The sequence below is a fragment of the Cynocephalus volans genome, chromosome 9 (genome assembly GCF_027409185.1).
Source record: "Cynocephalus volans isolate mCynVol1 chromosome 9, mCynVol1.pri, whole genome shotgun sequence".
In the NCBI taxonomy this organism is placed as follows: Eukaryota; Metazoa; Chordata; class Mammalia; order Dermoptera; family Cynocephalidae; genus Cynocephalus; species Cynocephalus volans.
The window spans coordinates 52,336,065-52,361,957 of NC_084468.1; the positions used below are offsets into that span (position 1 = coordinate 52,336,065).

The window sequence follows — 25,893 nt, forward strand, 5'->3', positions numbered from 1 at the left end:
TTCAGCTGTATCATTTCATACTCATTTGATAACTAGCTGGGTAACCTTTACATAAATAACATAATTTCTCAAAACCTTCTTTTTTTTCACTCTTACCTTTATACAGCCTTACTAGAGTCACTGTGAAGATTACATAAGATAAAGTATAGAAAGCACATTGTACAGTGCTAAACACAGTGGAAGTGATCACATGTGTTAGCTACTAGAATTTATTAACCTGTTATACGAAATCTCTATATTTGATCGTTTGCTTAACTTACTAACCTTTTCTCTCGTCAGCCCGTGTCTTCTATTTCAAGAGCACCAAATGCTATTCAGATCACTATGTTACCATAATGTCTCAATTCCTTTTTCCTTTGTATTTGCCCGAAGTACCTTCTCTACTCATTAATTTCACTAAGCTACCTGACACATATCCCTTAACAATTAATTCTGGTGTCACCTCCTCCAGGAAACCCACCTGTTATTTCCTTACTCTGTCCAGGTCAGGTATCTGTACTAGTTTCCTAGGGCTGCTGTAACGAAGTACCATAAACGAGTGGTTTAAAACAACAGTAATTTACTCTCTCACATTTATGGAGGCCAGAAGTGCCAAGGTGTCAGCACATTTCTAGAGGCTAGAAGTGCTTAAGGTGTTCATTATTTTAAAATAAGCTGTGCTGTTTTAGAAGGCTCTAGGAAAAAATCCTTCCTTGCCTCTTCTGAGCTTCTGGTGGAGACCATCCATCCTTGTCACTCTTTGGCTTGCAGCTGCATCATTCCAATTGGAACACAGATACAGATATGCCCAGGCATTCTCCCTGGGCATATCTGTATCTGTGTTCCAATTTCCCTCTTCCTGTAAGGATACTTGTTATTGGATTGAGGGCCCACCCCACTCTAGTAGGACCTCATCTTAACTAATTACATCTGCAACAAGCTTATTTCCAAATAAGGTCATATTCTGAAGTCCTGGGGGTTAGCACTTTAAACATACCTTTTCAGGGGACACAATTCAACCCTAAAAAGTGATCCTTATGTATACTTTCATATCACTTGTTCATACGTACACCTATCATTGCACTTAACCCGTTGTGTATTAGTAAACTGTTCATGTGTCTGTATCCTCTAAGACATTTTGAGCTCTTTAAAGCGGGTGCCATATCTAATCTGTTTTTGTCTTCCTAGCACTGGACACATGGTTGGTTTTTAATACATTTTGATTAAATGAATAAATTTGTGTTCATTATTTAAAATTCAGGTCTCATGACAGAAAATATTACAAGGATTGATAATGTCACATAATACCTAATAATCTTCTTTTTATTTTCCCATTACTACAGAGAAAGGTAGTAGGCATACCTTGAATCAGGAACAAAGAGAATTTAGTTCCTTTTCCAGGGTCCTCCTAGTTTATGCAGCCTTGGGGAAATTCTTAATTTCTTTATGATTATCTATAAAATATAAATGAAAGAAGTTATAGCTTACAGATTCACTTTCAGATATTTATATTTTGAACGTACCATTTTAGAACCACCAGAGACTCAATTTATTCAGAAAGTTGAGGCTATTTATGAAGAGCCTGGCATGTCATGCTAAGGAGTTTTGTTTTTACTCTGGAGAAAATGAAGGGTTGTGAAAATCCAGTGAAGATGATGATGAAATTGTGAAGATGTTTAAGAAGGGATACGAAAGAGATGAGGAGGAGCACAGGGTATGGGGCTGATTGGGTAGTGGGAGGAAGGGAGGAGAAAGCAGTGCAGGGAATACTGTTGAATGAATTGTTGAACATCTTGTCAAATGCCAGATATGATGCTATATACATGCTGGAATCTAAAATTTCAGACTTCAGTAGGATGATATTTCTGATAAGTGTGTGAGGCTTCATATGTCCTTCTCCGTGAATGTGTACCTCGGTGGGACCTCTATTGAAATTATGATGTCATATAATTACAAAATATTTGCATTTCCTCCTCTGTTCCCCACTTCATATTACCTTTGATGTAGGGAGGTGAAACCCTGTAACAGTGTTTCATTGTTTTACACATGAGTGTAGTAAAACTCAGAAGGATGAAGTTTGCTTGCACAGTTATTTTGAAGATGGTCTTTTGATTTGGAAGCTTTTCTTAAAGTAAAGCATATATATAATTTTAATCAGATTTTCTCTGACTACACCCACATATATTCCACTCCTTTAACTACTGAACACAAACAGATATTTCTTATTCATTACTATCTGCTGGGAGGTCTCCTTTAAAGCCAAAAATATTGTTTATGTTTGGAGATGGAGATGCTTTAAAGTGCAGCACAATTGTTCCTGACTAAATGGTTTCCTATTTTTATCTCTGTGAATCAAGAGAACTTTAAGTAAGCTGTCCATAAATAAAATCTGATGACATAGTGATGTAAAAATTACCATATATTAATAATTTTAATAGATGGAGGAAGAAAAGTGAATTTTACAGTGCCTAGTGGCTCCTTTCTACTGAGTAACATTTCTGCATCAAACCCGATTGATCAAGAGTGGAACGGTGAGGTTTGGATGTAGAATGCTTTGCTTGATTACCTGTGACGTAGTTTTATTTTACTTGGAATTCCAAAATTAAAGACTTAAAAGAGGGAAATTATTTTTAGAAAGTGTATTTTTAGTACATTTTTAGTAATTTATGGCTTACTACTTTTTTAAGTATTAATTTTCATGTATCTTAGATACAGTGGCCCATCATTTACTGAGTATCTTCAGTCTTCTGGGTTATGCATTGTGTTGTTCTATGTGTTATAGCTTTTAAGCCTCACAGTAATCACAGACTATAATTACAAATAAACAAATTAAGACCTTGAGAGTTTACATATTTTGTTCTGTTTCTCACAATAGTATGTTTTCGAATGCAGGCTTCTGAATTTAATTTTAGGTCACTTTCTATATCACTAATGTTATCTAACCTCTTGGCTGGGAATTGTTTGCCTCAAAATTATTTCACATTTCAAGCATTGCCAGTAGTGTGAATACATCCTTTGCACATTCTGCATATTTTTCAAATATGTACATAATCTGTTGTGAATAATGCAATGTAGATCCATTTGAAAAAGATAAAAGATCACTTTTCATTGCTGACTTTTTTAATCAAAAAATAAAACTGTAACCACTATTCTATAGTAGAATTTTGTTTTTTTAATAAAAGGAGACTATATTCTTGAAAAGATTTGAAACCACTGCCTTGCTTATCAGAGTGTTCTTCTAATTAAGTGACATCATATATGTGAATGATGAAGTTTACTCCAAAGTAGGTATTTATTAAAATGTTTCAATTTTTATCGTGTGGTTTTTAGTTATCAGAAATATTTATGAAATTTGTCTCTCTACAGGAAACAATACTTAAGGAAAGGGCAGTATAAAGACTGTTAATATTTTATTTCTCAAGGTTAAGACATAAAGTAATAATTGTTTATATTTTGTTATAAAATTTTCTATAACAATGCATTAGGCATTTTACTTCATACTTCATTTCTATTTCATATTTATAACTTCATATTTGTAACTCTAATAAAACACATAATATGCCAGATATGATGCTATATAGCTGCTGGAATCTAAAATTTCAGACTTCAGTAGAATGATATTTTCAGTAGAATGGTAGAATGATACTGTTTAATCTTGTTTCAGTTCAATAATAGAAAGTTTCTTCACTAGAACTTCGAATTTTGTGTAATCTTCATTATTCATTTATTTATTTACTCTCAGTGTAGGAAGAAACACCAAATTCCTGTTATTGATAATGGTAGCCGAGAAAATAAATACCTTGTATTTGCTTTCGTTAAGTGTTGTTTATTCTCCTTAAAAAGCAGGTTGTAATGCTAGGATTTTTCCCCTTTTCTCTTTCAACTAGACTTTAAAATGTTGGTGGTTTTCCCAACCATTTGTAAGTTATGAAGCATTTGTTCCAGGTAGTTCTTTGTCTTGGGTTGAGTATTATAGTCCCGCTTTAGTATGTTCCTCTGAGATATGGAATACGGTCTACAACTTTGAAAAAGACAAATGTGAAACACTCCCTGAAGACAATGTCTGCCCTCGTTATAAGATGTCATAAGTTGTCATCAGAGTCATTCTAAGACAGATCAACTAACCCTGTTATCTTAAGGCCTCTGGCAACTGTAGAAGACATTATTTGGTTGTGAATGATATGTACTGGCTTTCTGGACATGTGACAAGCTAGATTTAAATTGTGCCAGACTCTCTAGGTGACCTACACCTGTACATTTTCTCTAGAAAGAAGCCCCAAACTGAAAATAAATGTAATGTTTAGGGAAAGGGGGATGTGTAGTGAATGTAGAAGAAACTTTTGAGGAATTTTACAGAAAAATAACTTCTATGAAAGCTGCATTATATAGATGTAATTAGGTAAAATTTTTTAAGTGTTAAGGGTTATCAGAATATGAAGCGGTTAATACAGATAGTTCTGAAAAAATACCTTGCTGTTTAAATTTTAAATATGGTTTGGACTGATCATGAAATAATAACTGTTCACTTTGTTTCAGAAAAAAAAGAGGAGAAAAAGTATTAAGCCAAAAAATCACATTTATCTTATATCTCAGTGATAATCACTGTTGTGAGTAGGCCTTCAGTGCTGTTCTTTGCATTTATGCATGCATATGGCTACACAACTATTTTTTAGTCTTCTTATTTTAAAATTCAAAATGGATTTTTTCAGGTTGAGAAAGGAAGAGCTGCTTCATTTTTTTTTTCGCAGCTGGCTGGTATTGGGATCTGAACCCCTGCCCTTGGTGTTACAAGGCTGTGCTGTAACCAACTGAGCTAACCAGCCAGCCCTTAATGTCTATCTAGCATCACATAGTAGGGATGCATTTTAATGTATTTAGTCAGACTCTACACTAAAATGCCTCCTACCATATACTTTCAAAGTAAAATAATTGCTCTTTAAGTCTGAAAAAATACTTTTTTATCTGTCCCATTTTTTTTTTTTTTTTTTTTTTTTTTTTTTGGTAAATGGTACAAACTTTATAGTATCTTAAATGTAAGGTGCTTTTCACTAGAGAAGGGAACTTGAGAGAATGGTATGTCAGACACTGTCGTGTGTCTTCCACATCCCATCCTCTAACACCCACACTCTTCCTCTTTGCTAGCAAAACCCTGATTTGTTCAGTCTCCTGTAAGTGAGTAAGTCCTTAAGAGGGGTCTCTCTTCCCTAAGATGATGAGCCTTCATTGGGCAAAACCAGTCATGTGGCTGTTATTCATCTGGTGTGATTATTTGAAGCATAGGTATGTTAGGAGGGTATAGGCATTGGTTCATTTTAGCCAGTGTTCTTTACTGGTCGTCTGCTGAGTGGCTTATGTGTAGAACTTCCATACAATTAAAATGAGACACGAGAGGGCTTTTTTCTTTTCTTTTCTTTTTTTCTTTCGCTGTATGTTATCTCTGAGTAACACCTGCAAATGCAGTAACAATCCTCAAACCATAAGACAAAATCCAAGAGAATGTCAGTATCCAAGCCATGGGCATAACTCTTTGTTAAACATCTGAATTAACCAAATTGGAACCACCTCACCTTCCAATTTGAAATGATACAGTCTTAATTGTCAGCCTCTTTTATTTGTGTTTTCCATATTTTGTGGCCTAAAGCATTCTGATATAAATAGAAATGGCATTGCCTTTCTGTTATATTTATTGTTATTTATTTATATTTATTGCGATACCATAAATCGAGGGCTGTAGGATATATGATGGAGATGTGTCTCCGTCTGAGGTCATGACTAGCCCTGGTGACAGAGGAAACACGTAAGAGGAGAGGGGAACATGAGAACTATTGGTCTTCAGCCACAGGCATTTGTGAGCTTTGTTTCATGTTTTGTTATGCCATGCCATGTCTGTTACATTATCCTTAAAAAGCATGAAGACAACTAAAATTATTTTTATGGGATATTAAAAACTTACTACTGTACTCTTTAAAAATCTATGTTATGAGGACAGAGTTAGAGGCCACACTTAATTTTCTTCTGCTGTGTATTCCTGCTTTGGAAATTATTTAATAATAAAGGACAAGTACACATGTGCACACATGCATGCATGCACACACACATTTGCATTCATTTAACACTTTATTAAAAGTGAATGTGTGGAAGCCAAAGGCATTTTTCCTAGTTCATCTTATGGTTTCCATTTTATAGGCTTTCATGTTAACTGATTTCAATATTTAATAAAGTATAATTTCCTTTTCTTTCCAATTCTTCTTTGCTAGGTTTTATTTTTTCTTTTTGTTTTTCTCATATACAAGTAGTTTGATTTAGAAATACCACATATTGACAAGAAAAAGTCTTAACTAAACAATTTAGTGTGACATCCCTTGTCTTAGCCTAGTCATGCAGATAGGATATTTTTGTAGCTCAGAGAAGAAAGAATGCCTTGCAGCGCTCTCATGATATATAAAGAATTAAGTCTGTCTCTGCCTTTAAAAAAAAAAGTAGAATAACATAAATGGTCCTAGAAAATAGATTCAGATATTAATATCTTAAGTAACTCTCAGTGAAGTGGACATTGTCTTCATTTAGGAAAAATACATGGGTGTAAGTTATATGTTAACATATTATACAGAATATATAATATATTAGGAGTGTATAAAATACTGCTCCTTTATATTTAGGAGAAAAAGAGCAATACCTCTGCTGTACTTTCAGATAATACATTTAGGCACACACTCCAGTTTATCTGGTTAGCCACACATGCAAGTAAAGAATGTTCAACTCTGAAATGCTGCCACAAGTAGGTGGTAATAAACTAATATAGATACAATTCCAGTTATTTTTAAATGGAAACTTTTTTCGTAATTCCTTCAAGCCATTATCATAGCATTCGACTACTGAAAAGTGTTCAGTTTAGAAATCACTGGTACAGAACTCAGGACTAAAATGCTTTTCCAAAACATGTTGTGAACTTGTTAATTTTAAAAGCACATTTCCTTTTTTTTGGATACATATTTCTATGAATTGTACTCATGTGTCTGACATAGCTAATTATTTTATTTTTGAAATATGCTGCATGGATATCCCATGGATATTGACTGATGATTATGATAATTTGTTCTATCAAATATTGCCCAGAGATGTGTAGAATGTTTGGAAACTGAACTTCCTTGCAAGACTGCCGCATTTTCAAACATATTTCTATATTTTCAGAATATTAAGTCAGTTTTAGAAATCCCCATGAATAATCCCTTAAAGTTTGCGAATTCGTAGATATACATTATAGTAAGAAAATCTGAAGAGGTTTCTATTTTTAAAATTGCCACTGAAAAATTTTAGAGCATACTCAAGCAAACACAGTACAGTATTTGCAGTACAGAAGAGAATTAATATTTTAATTATATTTTTTCCAAATAAAATTACTTGTTTCAGTTCATAAACATGAAATAGTCATTTTTCACTTGTTTCTAGAAAGGTATAACAACACTAAAATATAAATTCAATTAAAAAAATCAACGGGATTTCATCAGTAGTTTCTCATTGTTTGATATTTCACATTTCATGAGGTTTTGGGTAAGTCCAAATTGAAAACACATCCCAATTTCTGTAAAATGCTTTAAAAGTTTATTTTATTGGTCAGCTAAATTTAGCTCAGGTTCATGCATCTATAGCAATAAACTTTATGTGCTGATAATTCCATTATGATCAAAGCAAAATGAATAAAAGTATAATATCTTTTAGTCAAATTAAGCTTAAAACATTTATTTGTACTGGTGGATAATATATATAAATGGAAGCCTACACATCCTTTTAATAAATATGTGTGCATTGTGGGAACAATAAACACTTTAGCCATGCTCCACTGAGATGACATGCATGTCAGACTTCAAGGTGACCCCCTCAGAAGGCACTGTTTTCTGTATGCCTTTTTACTTAAGCACATGTAGTAGGCTGAACAATGGCTCCCCATTGATATCAGCATCCCAATCTCCATAACCTGCAAATGTTACCTTATATGACTAAAAGGACTTTTCAGTTGTGATGAAGTTATGGCTCTTGAGATGGGCAGATTATCCTGGATTGTTGAAGTGGGCCTGAAATGTAATCAGAACTGTCCTTTTAAGAAGGACATAAGAGAGTCAAAGGAGGACGAAGGTGGTGTGACCTCAGAAGAGGGAGAGAAAAGTTGCTGTGACTTGGGACCACAAGCCAAGGAATGAGAGGACAGCCTCTGGAATTTGGAAGAAAGGAAACAAATGAATTATTCTTATAGCCTCCTTGTGGAATCAACTCTGCCAACGATTTTAGCAGTGCACGATTCAGTTTGGACTTCTGACCTCTAAAACTATGAGAGAATAAATCTGCATTGTTTTAAACCTATACATTTGTTGTAATTTGATATAGAAGCAACAAGAAAACTAATGCAGTACCCTAGTTTCTACACACCTCTTACTCATAACTTTGGTCATGTTTTAACTTGCTTGTGACAAATTACATTTCTCTAATGTAAAAGATTGTTTGTGAAATAACATGTAAAAGCATATAGAAAATGAAAGAATTGGAGCCAGAGAATCACCTTGTAAATAACAGAAGTTCATTTATGTACATTGGCACAATGTTCTCTGGAAGATCCTGTAATGCTTTAGTTTATGATTTAGAACCAATTTTCTTAAAAACAAAAGTACCACAATAGGAGACTTATTACTTTTGTAACTCTCTTTTATATTGCTATTTTAATTGTAAGTGGACATCAACAAACTCATTTATGAATACTAGATGTATAGCTACAATATAAGAATGGGAAAATATTTTTATTTTTAATGATGATAACCTATTTCTTTATAATCTAGCCATTTAATTGTCTTACAATTGAAATCTAGAAGGTTCCTTTATGACCTACATGTTCATATTTTACCATTAAATAGTTGCTTTATCCTTCCCAGTCTTCTAAATCTGAAACGAATGTCATGTCAGCAGGCCTCAGGGTGACAGACAGTGGAAAATAAGGAAACTGTTGTCCTGAGGAGAAAAAAAGAGAGTCGTTCTGTTGATTGACATTTAACAAAATAATGTTAATATCCATGCAATAATTCATGTTTTCACATATTGCCACATTCTATCATGACAACTGAAAACTCCTAGTCACCCTGTTTACCTAAACTATTTTGAGATTTTTAAACATATATATATATGTATATATATAATCTCCTGTCATTTTTGGTGGAGCTTTTTATATTTACATGGTTGAAGCATTATTAGAAAAGTTCTTTAACATTCTCAGGAACAGCTTGTTTGTACACACTGACTTTAGAGTGTCACACAAATGTGTGATTGAAAGATGTATTAATGGAGAACCCCTGTGGATTATACTCCCGGTACATAAATACAACAATATTTTTCTTAAATTATTTTAATGGTTCTATGTTAGTTCATTAGTTCTGTGGAATTAACCAATACCATCTTTATGTACCTATTATGTAAGAATTTTTAAGAATATAGTTATATTTAAGGCTCATTTTTATATGATTCATTCATGTTGTAATCAAACATGAGATAATGGTCTGCTGATTTTTATTTTGATAATGAAAGTAAAGCAACACCATTTTATTGAGTTTAGCAGAAAAGTAAGAGGCTGATCGATTTATACGGAATAAGAACTTTCCTGAATAGTTGATATGCACATAAACCCAGCAATATCGCTTTTACTGTGAGCTGCAGTATGTTCTGGCAAAGAGAGGAACTTTTTACCCAGAGATGAATTTTTCATTATCTCACTTAACTAATTTTGGTCTTAAACTGCTATGAACCCTATTGGAATGAATAAGTTAACAGTAAATGATTCTGTATCCTATTTCTAATCCTGTGATTAGGGAAGATGTTTATCTTCTCTGGCAGTCATCATATGACATATTTTTTAAATTAAACAATATTGCTTTAAAATTAGTGCTAATAACTAATGGAATTCTGCATATTAAGTGAATTTTATTAAATAAACTTGATCAATAAATGACAGTTATATATAAACTGGAGGCTTATATGTGTGTTGAATTAAAATTGCATTTTTTTCTTCTTTTGGAGAAGTCATATATAAATATACACTCATGCTATTACTCTTTTTACCTTATATTCAGAGGGTAATCTTTCTGATTGCTGCATGACAAGTTGAATTGAGAGGGCCTGTTTATATAATGTTAATTTAAATTCAGAATTTTCTTGCAGTGCCATAACTGAATGAATCCTGGACCATTCAGTTATTTCACAGCTGCTCTTTATCTCATCAGATCATCAGAGTACTCCTGAGAACCTAGCAGGGTGAATTAAATCAATGTCCCAGAGTGACCATGAAATGTATGACTCATTCTCTCACAAGGCAGCAGTATTGTGATTTCCAGGTCTTTTCTGGAGTCCAGTGAATATATTTGATTATTGCGAGGCTGGAAAGTCATTTAACATCTCCACACCTATTCCTTTCTCTGAGAAATTGAAGGTAATATTGACAAATAGGTTTGCAAATATTTTCTCCCATTTGGTAGATTGTCTCTTCACTTGATTGTTTCCTTTGCTCTGCAGCTGATTTTTAGTTAATGCAATCCAGTTTGTTCATTTTTCCTTTTGTTGCCTGTGTTTTGGGGTCATATTAAAAAAAAAATCATTGCCCAGTCCAATGTCAAGAATCTTTTTCTTTATGTTTTCTTCTAGTACTTTTACAGTTTTATATCTCACATTTTAGTTTTTAATTCATTTGAGTTGATTTTTGTACATGGTGTGAAATAAGGATTCAGTTGCATTCTTTTGCATGTGGATATACAGTTTTTCCAGCACCATTTATTGAAGAGACTGTCCTTTCTCCATTGTGTGTTCTTGGCACCCCGTGTAAATTAGGGATTGTAAATTAGTATAGCCATTATGGAAAATAGTATGTAGTTTTCTCAAAAAATTATGAATAGAACTAACAGTATGATCTAGCAATCCCACTTCTGTGTATACATCCAAAGAAAATGAAATCAGTATCTTAAAGAGGTGACTGTACTTCCATGTTTGTGGCAGCACTAGTCACAAGAGTTAAGATATGGAATCAACCGAAGTGTCCATCAATGGCTGAAAAGGTAAAGAAAATGTGTACACAGTGGAGTATCATTCCTCCTTGAAAAGGGAAACCCTGTGTGACAACATGAATGAACCTGAAAGACATTATGCTAAGTGAAATAAGTCAGAGAAAGACAAATACTATATGATCTCTTTTATATGTGGGATCAAAGAAAGTCAAACTTACAGAAGCAGAGAGTAGAATGGTGGTTGCCAGGGGCCGGTGGTGATGGAAAAGCGGCGATGTTGGTCAAAGGGTACAAAGTTTTGATTATGCAGGATGAGTAAATTCTGGAGATCTAATGTACAGCATAGTAACCATAGGTAATAATAGCATACCGTATGCTTGAAATTTACTAAGAGAACAGATCTTTAATTTTTTCACTATACACAAAGAGAATGACAACTCTGAGATAATGGATATGTTACTTAGCTTGATTGTGGTAATCATTTCATGATATATGAGTGCATCACATTGCATACACTAACTATACAGTTTTTATTAGTCAATTTTACCTCAATAAGCCTGGAAAAATAAAATAAAATGAATCAAAGTTAAAAAAAGAGTGAAAAATGAGATGTATGTGAACACACTTCTAAGTTTGAAGGGTTATACTCGTACAGAGCACAGAGGTAGGACATTGTTATTATAAATTTTGGACTTAGGGTACTCCAAGGTAAGTAGTTTGCATACAACTAAGTATTTGGCTTACAGTTGTTTTTTGTTTGTTTTTAATGTGAATCTGTTTTCTCTGATTTCTACTTTCAATCCAAAGAATTTATGTGGTTTTTTTGGTGTGTCACTTCTTCTGTGTTGTATGTTTCTCTTATACAGGCTCAGTCCTGAAACAAATTTTGTTAGTGATGATAGTAATAACAAAAAATAAAACGTGTACTTAGTGCCTATGTATGATACTTTACATTTTTTCCTACTTTATTTTTATAATAAGCACATCTGCTCTGCAAGGTAACTGGCCCCATGTTATGCATGTGAAAACTGAAATTCTAAGAGGTTTCTTTGAGAATTCTATCTGGTATTTTTCAGTGTCACCTGCTTATATTTAATTGAAAATTGTCTAATGTTAGTGTAAGGATTGCTTTTTGCATTAGTTTTTAATGAAAAAAATACTGAAAAATTTATCACTGTGAATAATCCTTCTAATACTTTTATAAGATTGTGATGTTCTCTCTTATATTAGTGGATTAGGATGTATTTGGCCATATTATCACAGTCTTTTCTCATCCTTTATTGTGAGCTTAAAATTATCTTTAATATCAGGTACGAGTGATATTGAAAATCATTTTTTAATTTATATTTATATTAAAAGTAAACAATGAAACATCTGAGTTCAAAGTACATGAGTACATTAGATTATTTTATTTTGCTTTTTTCATCTATAGTATTTTAGAGTGAGTTTACTTTTGACAATTTGGAAATAACTATAAAACTAATCTTTTCAGTATAAATTGCTCAAAAATCTTTGATCAAATATTTGAGTTAATTTCATTTTGCCTCACAGTAACTGAAGTCATTAAAAAAAACAAGAAGAGGACATAACCTTTAAACTCCTATTTTCAAAATATAGCTAGTTTTTAAAGAGCCAATATTATAATTTATCTTATGCAAAAATAGTATTCCAGGGATTGAAAATACCTTTCTGCTTTTGATTTTTTAAGAATCGGAATTTATAAAGAGCACGTGGTTTAGAAATAGTAACATAATAAATCATTTTGAAAAGTGAATATTTTAAAGTAGTGCTGTTTTATGCAAAACAATGATAATAATGACCATAAATTTATTATTGGTGTAGCATTTTTTGGTTTATATATCTCTTTTACTATCTCATTAATTGGAAGGCTTTCTAGGCTCGTCTCTCGTTACATTTAAGTAAGATATTTTGAACTCACACAATGACTAATATTTACAATGAATTTTGCTTTTAAATTTTTCTTACATATAGATAAATAATCAGTATTTTATAGCCTAAATAATATATAATGTGTAAATTGGCGGATGCACTTTTACATAGAAGGGTAGCTAGATAGATTTGTATAATGTGTAGGTTACATTTTTTAAATCTAGTCTATATAAATATAACCATTTGAAATACTTCTTGATTCAAGACAAATTTCTGTGGAACAAACACTTTCATAATTAGAAATTTTAACCTTTATGCCCTACCCATTAATGATCTGTTGATATCAAATAGTGATTATGTAAATAAAAGATCTGTATGTAATTGCCTGTCTGTATCTGAAAATCACAAGAATAGACAGGGTTTCTGAGTGAAATTTATTATTAGAGCTGTAGTAATTAGAAAGATTGATAATAGGGAATAAAATGATTCTAGAGGAAAAAAAATATGAAAAAAATACAAGAGGGTACTTCACAAAGTTCATGGAAAAATAGAATTAAAAGATAATATGAATCTTTGCATGAACTTTTTGAAGACCCTTGGTATGTGTGTGCTTGACTGGAGATTAGAATTAACATTGCTTTTACAGAATATTTACATTTTATTAAATTTTATCACATGTAATTACATTTTTCATTATTTCTACTTCAAATATGTTCCTGATAATTGCTAATTTTTATAACAAATGCAGAATTAACCTTCTTTATGAGTTTATATTGTTACCCATTTTATTAAAAACCTGTGATAGATTTATGAGCTTTTCTTTTCAAAGTGTGGTGTGAAAATTCTATTGCTTAAATTGGTAGAAAAAAAATGTCATTTAACTTGAGACAGCTTCTTCAAATGGGTTTTCTTTGTAATAGAGAAGTGATGCTATTTTTACACAGTGAGTACACTGAAATATCAAGCTATCTATTTGCAGTGCATGTGTGAGGACAGCCAGGTATGCATTAATGTTATTATGCAGTTGGCTGGTCATCAGCCTCAAACATTACATGTGCACAGGAGAACTTTAGAACCTGTTGACCCTCAAAATCAACTGTTATGCTGAATTGCCTGATGTGTATGGAATACTGGCTTTTATTAATATTTCATGAGTGACACAGAATATATTTTTTAGTGTAAGACATTCACTAATGCATCCATTTTCATTTAGGGACTAAACAAAATCCTCATTAAGTCTGACAAGTGGTAGCCTTGGGTAAATATAATACATTTTTGCTCTAAATCAAAATGAATTCTGCTGTATATGCCCCTTATCAGTATCCTAGCAAGTATTTTGAGGTATAGATTGCATCAGAAATTGAAGCATCTCTAAGAAAGTAACAGAAAAATCTATCCCTGTGGTATTATATTTCTGAAATATTAACAAGAACCTAATACAGGAGTTAGAGTGTCTCATTTTATACATTTAGTGCCAATACTAGGGGTGGAATAAACCATTATTTTTTATAGAAAAATATGGATTAATTATTGAATCTAGAAAGTTTCTGAAAATTTCCAGTAATGAGGCCACTGTGAACTTGGTTGTTTTCAGAGTAAGAATTAATTTCAATGTATGTATTTTTTTTCATGAATAAGTCAGTCCAGTTCTGTTTAGCCCAAGTGCCACAAATGTCTGAGTTTGTGTTCCTGCTTTGATGGTGATGTTTGATTATTCTCTTTAGAAATTTAAAGTTATTATTTTAAGTTAGAGGATGTTGACATCTGTGATCAGTCATCCGTGATGTTAGTGTCACTATTTGGCTGAACACAAGAAACATGAGAATCAATTCTTATAAATGGTTTTACTTATATGGTTACTAATATTATATTAACTGATATAAAATAAATTAAAATATATATCTTAACATTTAAATATTAACTCTACTTATTTTTTAGGTTTAAGACTTCATCACTATGTTTTACTTTAAAATTAATATCAACATTACTTTATTTTATGGCTCTCTAATAAAACTCTATGATTTTATTTTCTTAAATATGTTTTTTTGTAACGGGATAGGTCTTTCCTATCAAAAAACCCTTCTTAGCTGTCTTTACATTGGCGGTATCCTGTGGACCAGTTAGTGCTGCTTCAGTAGTACTTAACTTCTAACTCAAAATCATGTTGTATTCAACCAAATAATAGATTAGTTAATACGAACAAACCAAATGGCTTGATTTTCATGTCTAGTTTTTTGAAGTATGCTACAGATATTTCCTCATTAAGTCTAAAGCCCTAAATTAAGTAAATCCTTATTAAAATCTGTGTAATAGGAACTAAAATAAAATTAGTGTTGATTTTGATAATGATTTAATTTCGCAGAAACTTACCATTTCCTTTTTTGTTTTCTTTCAACTTCAGATGCAATAACAGAACCCAGTGTGCAGTGGTGGCAGGTCCTGATGTTTTTCCAGACCCGTGTCCAGGAACCTATAAATACCTTGAAGTGCAGTATGAATGTGTCCCTTACAGTATGTATATTCCTATACTTTTCTCATAAAAAGAAAATATATTAAGCTTTGTTTTGCATGCATTGACGGAATATTCTCTGTGAAAACAAAAGTAATCCCATACATTGAATTTTAAAAAATGGGCTAATTTTAATTTTTGAGGATCATAGACCCTCCCCACCATTGGAAGAATTAGGTGTTCCCTTTCATGATCCTGCAGCATTTAAGTTTGACTGTATATTTCTACACAGCAATACCTATTCTAACACTTTTTTTCTTAATGCAAGAGTATAAATAAAAAATATATAAAATGGTTGAGGGAGTTTTATGCCAATCCTGCATCCCTCCGGGTCCAAGCAAATAGGAAGTGAAAGTGAGTAATATTCTTGTATAATGGTATAGAAATTGATAAATTTTGAACTTTATAGAAGCAATTATATCTAAGTTTTAGGTACTGTCAACATTTTGAGAATTAGAAACATATTCATCTACAGGCAATAGACTGGAAAGAAAATACAGGGTTACATTACCTAAAGTACTCTTCAGAGTGTATCATTTAGAGCCTCAAGAAGTCTGTCTTTGGAACCTTTATGTCAGATATGGTATATATCAACAACATTTTTTCTTCAAGAATAATGAGGAATCAAACTGTCTAAAATGGAACATTTTCTGATTTTTCTTCTCAAAAGAAGAATCATCATCTCCAGAAAATTTTTTTTATCTGACTAGTTAATTATTCATGAGATTTCTTCGTGAAAATCACTCAGGAAATCCTGTATTCTTATGTTAGATATTCAGCTTATCCCAGAGATAGAAAACACCTGGGATCATAAACAAATCCCAGGTTTCAAATTCCTTTACATCTCGGAAGAAGCAAAGTATCTGGGGATTAGCAAATTTACTTTGCCAGGATAGTTCTAGGTTTGCTTTGTTCATGTTTATTTAAGAAGCAGCACATGACTCATGAGCTGGAAGTGTGCATACTTCAATAATATAGAGAAATTTCATCAGCAGGAAATGAATTCAAATTTTAAAATAATAATGAAAGCAATCAAGAGAATTTTTTATTTTTGCTTTGTTTATAGTGTGATTGATTAGAGAATGTTTATCTAGTCAAATTTTATAAGCTGATCTTCTTTGTTATGAACAAGCATAAGGATATAGGTTTCATTGAAATCTTGATTGGGTTATGTTTCTTACATTTTTATCTCTACACACCCTTCTATGAAAACATAATGCTCCTATTGACCATGATATTTTAAAGAAGTAAAGTTTGCAAATCATCTTTGAAGTGAGATAATTATACCTGAGTTGCATAATAAGATCCTTATGGGGCCGAGCCCGTGGCGCACTTGGTAGAGTGCTGCGCTGGGAGCGCGGCGGCGCTCCCGCCGCGGGTTCGGATCCTATATAGGACTGACCGGTGCACTCACTGGCTGAGTGCCGGTCACGAAAAAACGACCAAAAAAAAAAAAAAAAAAAGATCCTTATGAAATGTGTAGAATCCTATTTTATATAGGCACTTTATAAAACTATACATAAGTTATACCTAATTTTTAAAGATAATTTTAGGAAACTTAACACTCATGATTTTTATGTTCATTTTTGAAACATGAAAGCTGAAGTGAAATGTCAGATTGTAGATTTTATTATAATTTTTAAAAATTAAAGAACTTCACAGCTGTCTCTTCAATTTCCTGCATTTCTCCAGAATTTCTTTGAGGATAGCTACTTTGAAATCCTCTGCCAAACTCATTCTGAAATATCATCTACTTAAATCACTTTAATATAAATAAGAACTTGCTCATACACTTTTACATAAAAGGATTATGGTTTACCACAGATTTCCTTTCCGTCATAAATTTTCAGAGATGAGCAATTTGGTTTTTTAATATCCTATCTTTAGAGGTTTCTCCTAATCTTGCAAGTTTACTGACTGCCATAGAAGTATGTCTGTATTATATTAAAATATTTATCTGATTGTTTCATAAAATAAAAATGATAAACTCAGGTGCAACCACTTTCCATTTTATACCAGGGTACTTCAAAAAGTTGGTGGAAAAATAGAATTAAAATGTAATACAAATCTTTTCATGAACTTTTTGAAGTGCCTTCATATACCAGTTTAATTTATATGGTTTACACAATCATGTTTTTTTAAATAATGTTCAGTATGTTTCAGTCAAAAGTGTAGCACAGACGTAGAATTTATTTAGTAAATTTAATGTGATTTTAAAATTAAACAATTCAAAAGAAAGTGTAAACCATAAAATAAACTATAGTGACTCATTTGGAAGTTATATTGATTTAGTAAAAAGACAACCAGAGATCAGGAAGCATGAGCTCAGAATATGGTCTTATCAAAAAAAGGCTGAGTTATTTAGCTCAGGTAAGCTATTAAAATATTCTGTGTCTCTCCTGGTAGACCTTCCCTGGTCTACTGTTTAGTCCTGGTTTAGATCAACATTCAGCTATTCTTCTCTTAAGCATAAAATGCATGATTTTTCCAATGCTGAAAAGAGTCACTTATTTAAAATAGCCATCATTTATCGATACTGACTACATGCCATTTACTACATGGATTAAAGTTTACATACTGTTTTGTTTAATTCTAACAAGATCCTTTGTGTTAGGTATGAGTGTCACCATTTTACTGAAGAGGAAATTAAAACTCAGTAGGTTAAATAAATGTCCCATGTAAAATGTAGAATAGCTAGCGAATGGCAGCGCCAAGGTTTGAGTCTGTCTCTAATACCTGTTCCTAAGGACCCAGCCATATTTCTTGCCATCGATTTTTCCCTTTATATTTTCATGAGTTATTTAATCTTGTTCAATATTTAACTCTTAGGATTTTCATCAGTACAGTAACAGCATGTGGTTTTCCTTACTCCTTTAGCTATTTAATTTTAAGAAGCCTGTGCTCTTTTTTTTTTTTTTAGAGCAGCTGAATCACTGCAAAATTTTATTTTCATAAATACTTTATGCAACTTTATGGCATAAAATAATTTGTGCCATAAAAAGACTACCTATAATTTAGGGGGAGGCTACTATCTAAGCAGTAAGTTATTTTTAATTACCTGCATTAGAGACAATGCTTATACTTCTTGATATCTTTATGATTCTTGATAAAAAAAAAAAGACCCCTATTATTATAAGGCAAACTTCAGATTTAATACTTAATATTAATATTTGAAACTTTTCTCATTAAATAGCTGAATAAACAAATAATGTTAGGTTCTGTTCATTATGTAATTCAATAATATTCATTTCCATTTTGGGTTTCGAACCGTAAACTTTATTGTATATCATAATATATTTAATGTTTATGAATGTTTTTTCTTAATATTCATATATGGAAAATATTATTATTGTTTTTTTTTTCTTTATACATGCTCTCTATGTGTGTGTTTCCATGGTAATATGAATTTTTAAGGTGGGAGTTTTTCATGAGAAAATATAGAAAACCAAAGAATTTGTAGGAAAACAGTAATAGTGAAGCACATTAGAGGTAATATAGACAAAAATTTAACAAAGTTCATAGTATCACATAAGAGAAGTAAAGTTAAAATTATCTTAAGGAAATCTTGCAGTAGTTTTTGCACAGAATTTCAGGAGTCAGCAAATAGGTATATAATTAAACAATGCCATTTTTAGAAGAAGCATAGCCTGAATAAATCAAATTATATGACTTTCTTTTAAAGATGCCAGTAAGAAAGAAAATAAGAAAAGTTAGTGATTGTAAATGATTTAGAGTGAGTGACTTTTGTGTGACTTGTACTTATTTTTCAGAATCACTAAAGTTATGTTTAATGTTTTCTAAGTCTTAACTTTTTACACTTATTTTGTATTTTCTTGTTTGGGTTCATAGGTACCCTGTTTCCGAACAAATTTGGGACAGATGAATCAATACCTTTTTCTGTTCCTGTCACACCTTAGTTCCCTTGTGACTTTTATAGCCTTTGCATTTTCCTTTGAGGTTTTGTTTTCCTCCTTAGTGGATATTTTCTCCCCAGGAGATGACTCATATATTCAAGAGGTTAAGCCTCACCATTTACCAAATCCACATTTCTGATCTTCCATCTTTCTTCTCCCCCTATCCCTTCTGACATAATTTGGAATTGAAATCGTGGCATCTTCAAGAAGAGCTGCCTTCATTTAGCGAGGTTACAGGGATGACTTGTGTTAGGGAGAAAACAATAAAACAACTACCTACCTACTTAGAGTATTTCTGAGCAAAGAATCTTTACTTCGTATCCTGCTGACAAATTGTCTTTCTTCCAAGGCATACAATTTCATGCACATTACACTCAAAAAGTGCTTGTCTTCCCTCACAACCTAGTTTTTCTCTTCAGTTCTTTGTTTCTTCCTTACAGAAATACAAAGCACATATTTCTCATTCTAGCAATCTTCTCACAGGGTGAATTTTCTCAGGAAATTCAGGGGAGAGATGCACCATTTCAAGAGGTGCTAGACATGAGTGTTTGATTAAACCAATCTTATGTTACAGCACTTAAGACTCTCACTATTCACATTAGCCATCTGAACAATTATGTGGGTGATTGTCTTTATGAAAAGACATGAAAAATAAGTATGATTGAAAAATTAATGTTTACAAATAATTATATAATCTCTTAGTTTTTTTACTACAAAAATGTATTACATTTTTAGCAGTTAAATCAGCTTTAAATATTAATTATAAATAAACACATTTTTGCAACTTATTTAAAATGAGTGCATATATTAATATGTACATACTTTGGTTCCTATTATGTAAATACATAATTATTTATTTTTAAACTCATTGTCCTAAAATTAATTTTAGGAAGATCACAGAAATGTCGAGATTCATTTTCACTCCCAGTGCCTCAGTACCTTTTCCAGTTTCAGACATATAGGAGGCACTCAATAAATATGTATTGAATGACTGACAGAAAAAAGGAAATTTAGTTCAAATGGCTCCACCAACAGTATTATGTGCATTGCTAGAATGATAAGCACAAGAGACTCTTGTCTGCAAACAAGACCTTACTAATTCAAGAAAAATATCAATTATAAAAATATAGATATATGAATTTTAGTTTCTCCAAGTTGATGATTGTGGTTATGTTCCTTAAGAATGCTACTAGCAACAATTTTTTTTCATATTATCTGTATGCCTTTGTATGATATAACAAGTATCATCCCTTGTTTAAATATTATTCCCTCTGTGAGTGTCAATATATAAATTTTCTTTTCTTAGAATGATATTTATAACAAGAGCAATAAAATTCTTCTTTTCTTTTCTTTTTCCCACCTTTTCTCTCCCTCACCAGCTTCTTTCTCTCCCAGATTCTTACTCTCTCCTTCACAGTACCTTCTACTTAGCAGAAAATCCATAAAGCTTTTGCTAATGAATTGATTATGAATAGTTAATTTAAACTTTGTTTATATGCCAAAAATATTATTCATAAAAATTGTTATCATTAGAAAGCAGGAAGCATAGGTGGAGTTTACTTTCTTTGAAGTCCTAATCCTAAACTTTCTCCTGCCTTTGTCTAGCAGTAAATTATTCTCAATTCGATTATGTCACTTTGGCATCCTTCCTCTTTTATCTTCCTTCCATCAATCAACATCTGTTGAATACCTACTACATACCAGGCACTATGCTAAACACCGGGGAGTAGAAGATGAGGTAAAGATTCTGTCCTCAAGGAATTCAGTCAAATGGGGCTTAAGGTCCCCAAAGTTCCAATGCCCTTAGTTCAGCAAAGCAATTAAGCATTTCATGTTGGTAATATACAGAAAAGGCACATGGTTCCAAAGTGGCTCATGTTTGACTGGTATGGGGATAGTTATCTTCATGGAAGCTCTTATAGAGGAGATGACCCTTAGAGCTGCGTCTTAAAGAATGAATAGACTTTTGTGAGAAAGGGAAGGACCATCATTTTTAGCAAAAGGATAATGTGAGGTAATAAATTGTGTTGTGAATGTAAAACCAAAACAGGTTATAAAATCAAAACACAGAATGTAAAACCAAAACCCTGAGAAGACCAGAAACCATTTCTGAATGTAATTAATTGATATATTAATAAGAAATGTTTGTTTTCAAATCTGCAAAAACCAAAGTTGGCTAATTTGAGTTAAAAAAAAAAATAGAAAAGAAAAAAGAAGAAGAGATTTTTATTGGGAAGTACAAAGCATTAATTCCAGAATCAAAGGCAGAAATAAACTAGACCTCTGAAAAAATGAGATCTGGTGATGTAGAGAGCAAGAACTAGTGGACTAGTGGACAGTCTCATAAGGATTCTGTTTGGATGAGTCAGTTACAGAAATGTTCTGTCTAATCTACTTCCTGTGACGATCTAGGGTACAGCATCAAGACTGCCTGAAATCCAGTATCAGAGTGTTATTCCATAACAAGGAGGGAGAATGGAGCTGGCAAAGAGCCCGTATGTGACAGAATGGGTTGGATCCCTCTACAGACTTTAAAGACTGCCTGTTCGTGGTGGTGGGCCAGATTCAGCCTGTAGACAGATTCCTTTGGCCTCCCAAACACCTAAAAGTCAGATTTAACATGAGGCTGGAGCAGAGTTGGTGCTGCCCCCTTTAGGTGGGGTCTGTGCTTTTCTGTTCGCTGTATTTTCCAGCCCTCATTCTATTGTACCTGCTTCACTTTAATCGTTTAAAATATCTCCTGGCTTCTGAAGATACTTAAATTTGCAACTGTTGCTCTAGAGTTTGATTCTAATTGATGTAAAAGCACTTTAAATTGTTAGTATATATATATTCTTAAATTTTCATAAGATAAGTAGTAAGTTCATACACCACAATAATTCTATCCAAAAAGTTTATTGGTGCTTACCATAGGTCAGCCACTGTGCTAACTGCCTATCAAGACAGTAGTCTTGTAGGTAAGGCAAATAATAAACAAATGAACCAATACATAAAATAATTAAAGTCTGTGATAAAATGCAAGAAAAAGATAAATATGATTCTATGATAGAAAACAGAGAAGGAGCCGGCTAACATAAGGTATGATGAAAGGCTGCTCTGAAGAGAGGGTATTTGAGACCTGCATAATGAGAATGAGACAGACAGGAGCCTGGGGAAAATTTTTCAAAGCAGAGAGAACAGCAGCTCCAAAGACCTTGGGATGGGGAGAGGTCAGCCTGTTCTAACACCTGATAGAAGGGCAGTGTGACAGCAGCGAGTTTAAGATGAGGGAGAGGGACTTGGAGAGCTACTAACCAGCAATTAGTACTATTGCTACTATTAATAATGAAGCAGCAATTTCTTTCAAGTTTCTAGGATTCATTCAGAATCAAAATATGTTTGCAGAACAAAATTGAATAAACTGACATTCCCTTGAAAGTGTATATAGTAGAAAATATTACAATGTACTACAGTTACATGAAGGTAAACTTGCATCTAATAGACCAAATGTCAGATGGTATTAATATCTACATAGGATTTATCTAGACTTATAGTAGATTAATAATATGTAAATGTATGCTTAGATGCTAATTAGTGAGAAAACAAGAATTATTGAGAGTATTAAAAAATTAATTGGACTGCCAGAGTTAGGAAAATATTTGGTTTAGGGAGTAAAACTTTATTACAGACATAAGTAAAAGTTTGAGATGCTAGCTTAACCATGCTCATTTCGCTTTATTTGAGATAGTAAAATTATAGAGCTTATGCACTTAAACTTAATTCAAATAAATTTTTATTAGGTGCTCAAATTGGATAGCATAAACATGTGGGATTAAATAATTTGGTTTTTAAAATATACTGCATATGGGAGAGGAGTAGTGAAAATATGTGAAGGTGAGGGTTTTTTCCAAAGTATTTGTTGCTAAAAATATTGATAGTAGACAGTATTTTGTTTGTATGAGATCTATGGAGTTAATTGTCCAGATGAAATATTCCTAAATAAATATAAAATCAATTAAAATTATGTGAATTAGCATTATTAATTTTCTTCTATTCCTATAGTTAATTTCATGACACTAGAAAAATTTAACCAATGGCTTTAGAAAACACTTCATTTAAATATTTAAATTTAATATGCTACCTCACTAAAATGAGTGATTAGTAAAGGGAAATATATGTTTAAATTTTTGAGGAATTTCTCAAATGGTGGGAGATCATAATTCCTGTGATTGTAAAATTGTAAATTGCCTAATTTTTTTTCAAAGCCCTGCTATAAAACCAATAATTAAATACCTATATAATATTAATTAAATACCTATAATTAATTAAATACCTATATTAATTAAATACCTATACCTATATAAAGTCCAATAATTAAATACCTCTATAATAGGCTCAAAAATGGTCTCCCAAAGAAGTCCATATTCTAATCCTGAGAACCTGTGAATATGTTACCTTAAATAGTAAAATGGTACTTTGCAGATGTGGTTAAGTTAAGGATATTGAGATGAAGAGCTTATCCTCAGTTATTCAGTTGGGCCTAATCTAATCACAAGTGTCCTTACAAGAGGGAAACAAGAGGATTGATGTGGAAAATAGAAAATATGAGAACAGAAGGAAAGATTGGAGTGATTCATGTTAAAGATGGAAGAAGGGGCCACTAGGCAAGGAATGCAGGCAGCCTCTAGAAGCTGGAAAAAGAAAGGAAATGCATTTTCCCCTGGAACCTCCAGAATGAACTCCAGAAACCTGTTGATGCCTTGATTTTAGTCGTTAAGATCCATTTGAGACTTCTGACAGTTTGTGTTTTTTGAAACCACTAAGTTTGTGTGATTTATTACAGCAGCAATAGGAAATTAATACAACCTATTACAGTATTACTCCTTACTTCTACAATGATTAATATAGAGAAAAAATAACTATTTACCTAGGATATGGATAATGACTAATAAAGACATACATACTTTTGCTTTTTAAATAGCGGTTATATATTTCTGCTGAACTATTTTTAAAATGTAAATATATATGCTTTCTCTGTCATGTTTGGGCTGGATGTGGTGTATGCAGCATGTCATGGACAAAAGTCATTTTAATTCTTGTTATGAAAATATCAAACCCAAGGCAAAAACCAAGTCAAGATAGTATTTAGGAAAGTCAATTTTACCATATTACACTTAAATACTACTTACATAAGGCAGCAAAAATAATGAATAGATAAACAAGTAGTTAGTTGTGAATATTTGAGCTAGATTAATGGGATGAATACATGTTGTGTTTCCATTTAAATTTTCTTATATCTTTAACCAGACAGGAATTTCTCAAAATTGGTGACTTGTAATACTGGACTCCAATCCATATTTATGGACTTCCAAGTCTGCTCTGTGTGTATTAATTTAATTTAGTTTTACCAACACTTGAGGAAAACTTAGTTATCTTAAAAACATTGTACAATGTCCAAATGCCCCTGGTAATATAAATATGAGTGGTTCCTAACTTCCAAGATCTCATAATTTCCTCATCATTCTGTCATCCTCCAAGGAACCATATCAATATAGAATCAAAGATAGGGTGAAACTCAATGCCATGTAGTTCTTAATACTGTATATTATAAATATATTTTCTTTTCTCTTTGCTAATTGGCTTTCGTATAGAATAGAAACCAATGCAGAATAGACTAGCAAGTGATATGAAGAGAAGAAGAAGTGGCTGTTTCTAAGGATGTCTCCAGGGCAAAGACACATTTCTGATTATGACTCAGACTCTTTGTCAGGTCCTACCACATTTTCCCTGTCTTTGCCTCACCAAGTTCTCTCAAGCATGAGAGAGTATAACTTAATAGTTAAGAGTGAGAGCCTTAGAATCAAGTAGAGTTGGATTTATGTTCTGGATTTGTCACTTACTGTGTTCTATGGAAATTATTTTACTGTCCTGTGAAAGAGTCTCTTTATATACAAATAGAGATGATAATCACTTTATAGAGTTCTTATGAAAATTAAAATGAAATATGTAAAATTCTTTGTACAGTGATGGCTGTATCAGAAATGTTCAATATATCATAGCCATTCAAGTTAACGTGCCTGTTGTACCCACTCATTTATAATACCTTCTGACAATCAGTGCCATGAGGCACTGGGGCTTGGAATTATGTAATGCTGCTAATTTATCCCACGATTGGGGATAACTAAGTTCACCTTCATGTTTCTGTAGTATGATGTAATATTTTCTACAGGTATGATAAAATTATAACATTCTCTGGTTCTCTTAACTATTGGTGTAATTTCACAGAGCAGACTTTTGCCTTAATTCTCCATTTTTTATTTCAGATCACTACTGGATTTTGAGTCCTGCTCTGAACCACACAATTAGTTTCAAGGGCATCTCCCATATGATTAAGCTCTTAAACCAGTTCTCTCTTATGGGGTTGCTCTCTTTAACCCCCAAGTGATAACTGAAGTATGTCAGTCAAATTTTCTGAATCCACACTCAGACCACTGGGTTTCTGTGGGTTATTTTTATCAACTAAATTTCCTGCTCTGCATCCGCTTTGAGCTTGACCTTCTGGTAATGGAAATTGCTTGCTATGACTCTG

The 25,893-nt window shown here is 32.4% G+C and overlaps 1 protein-coding gene across 18 annotated transcripts in view; it reads left to right on the forward strand.

The window, feature by feature from the left end:
* ADGRL3 (adhesion G protein-coupled receptor L3) overlaps positions 1–25,893 on the forward strand; it is a 491,846-nt gene that overhangs the window by 157,612 nt on the left and 308,341 nt on the right. For 17 of the 18 annotated variants that reach the window (XM_063108120.1, XM_063108118.1, XM_063108117.1 and 14 more), the window contains one exon: positions 15,304–15,413. The exons of the other annotated variant lie outside the window; for it this stretch is intronic. In XM_063108120.1, coding sequence (XP_062964190.1) covers positions 15,304–15,413 — 110 coding nt within the window. The remainder of the gene's footprint in view (positions 1–15,303; positions 15,414–25,893) is intronic. 18 annotated transcript variants of the gene reach the window in all.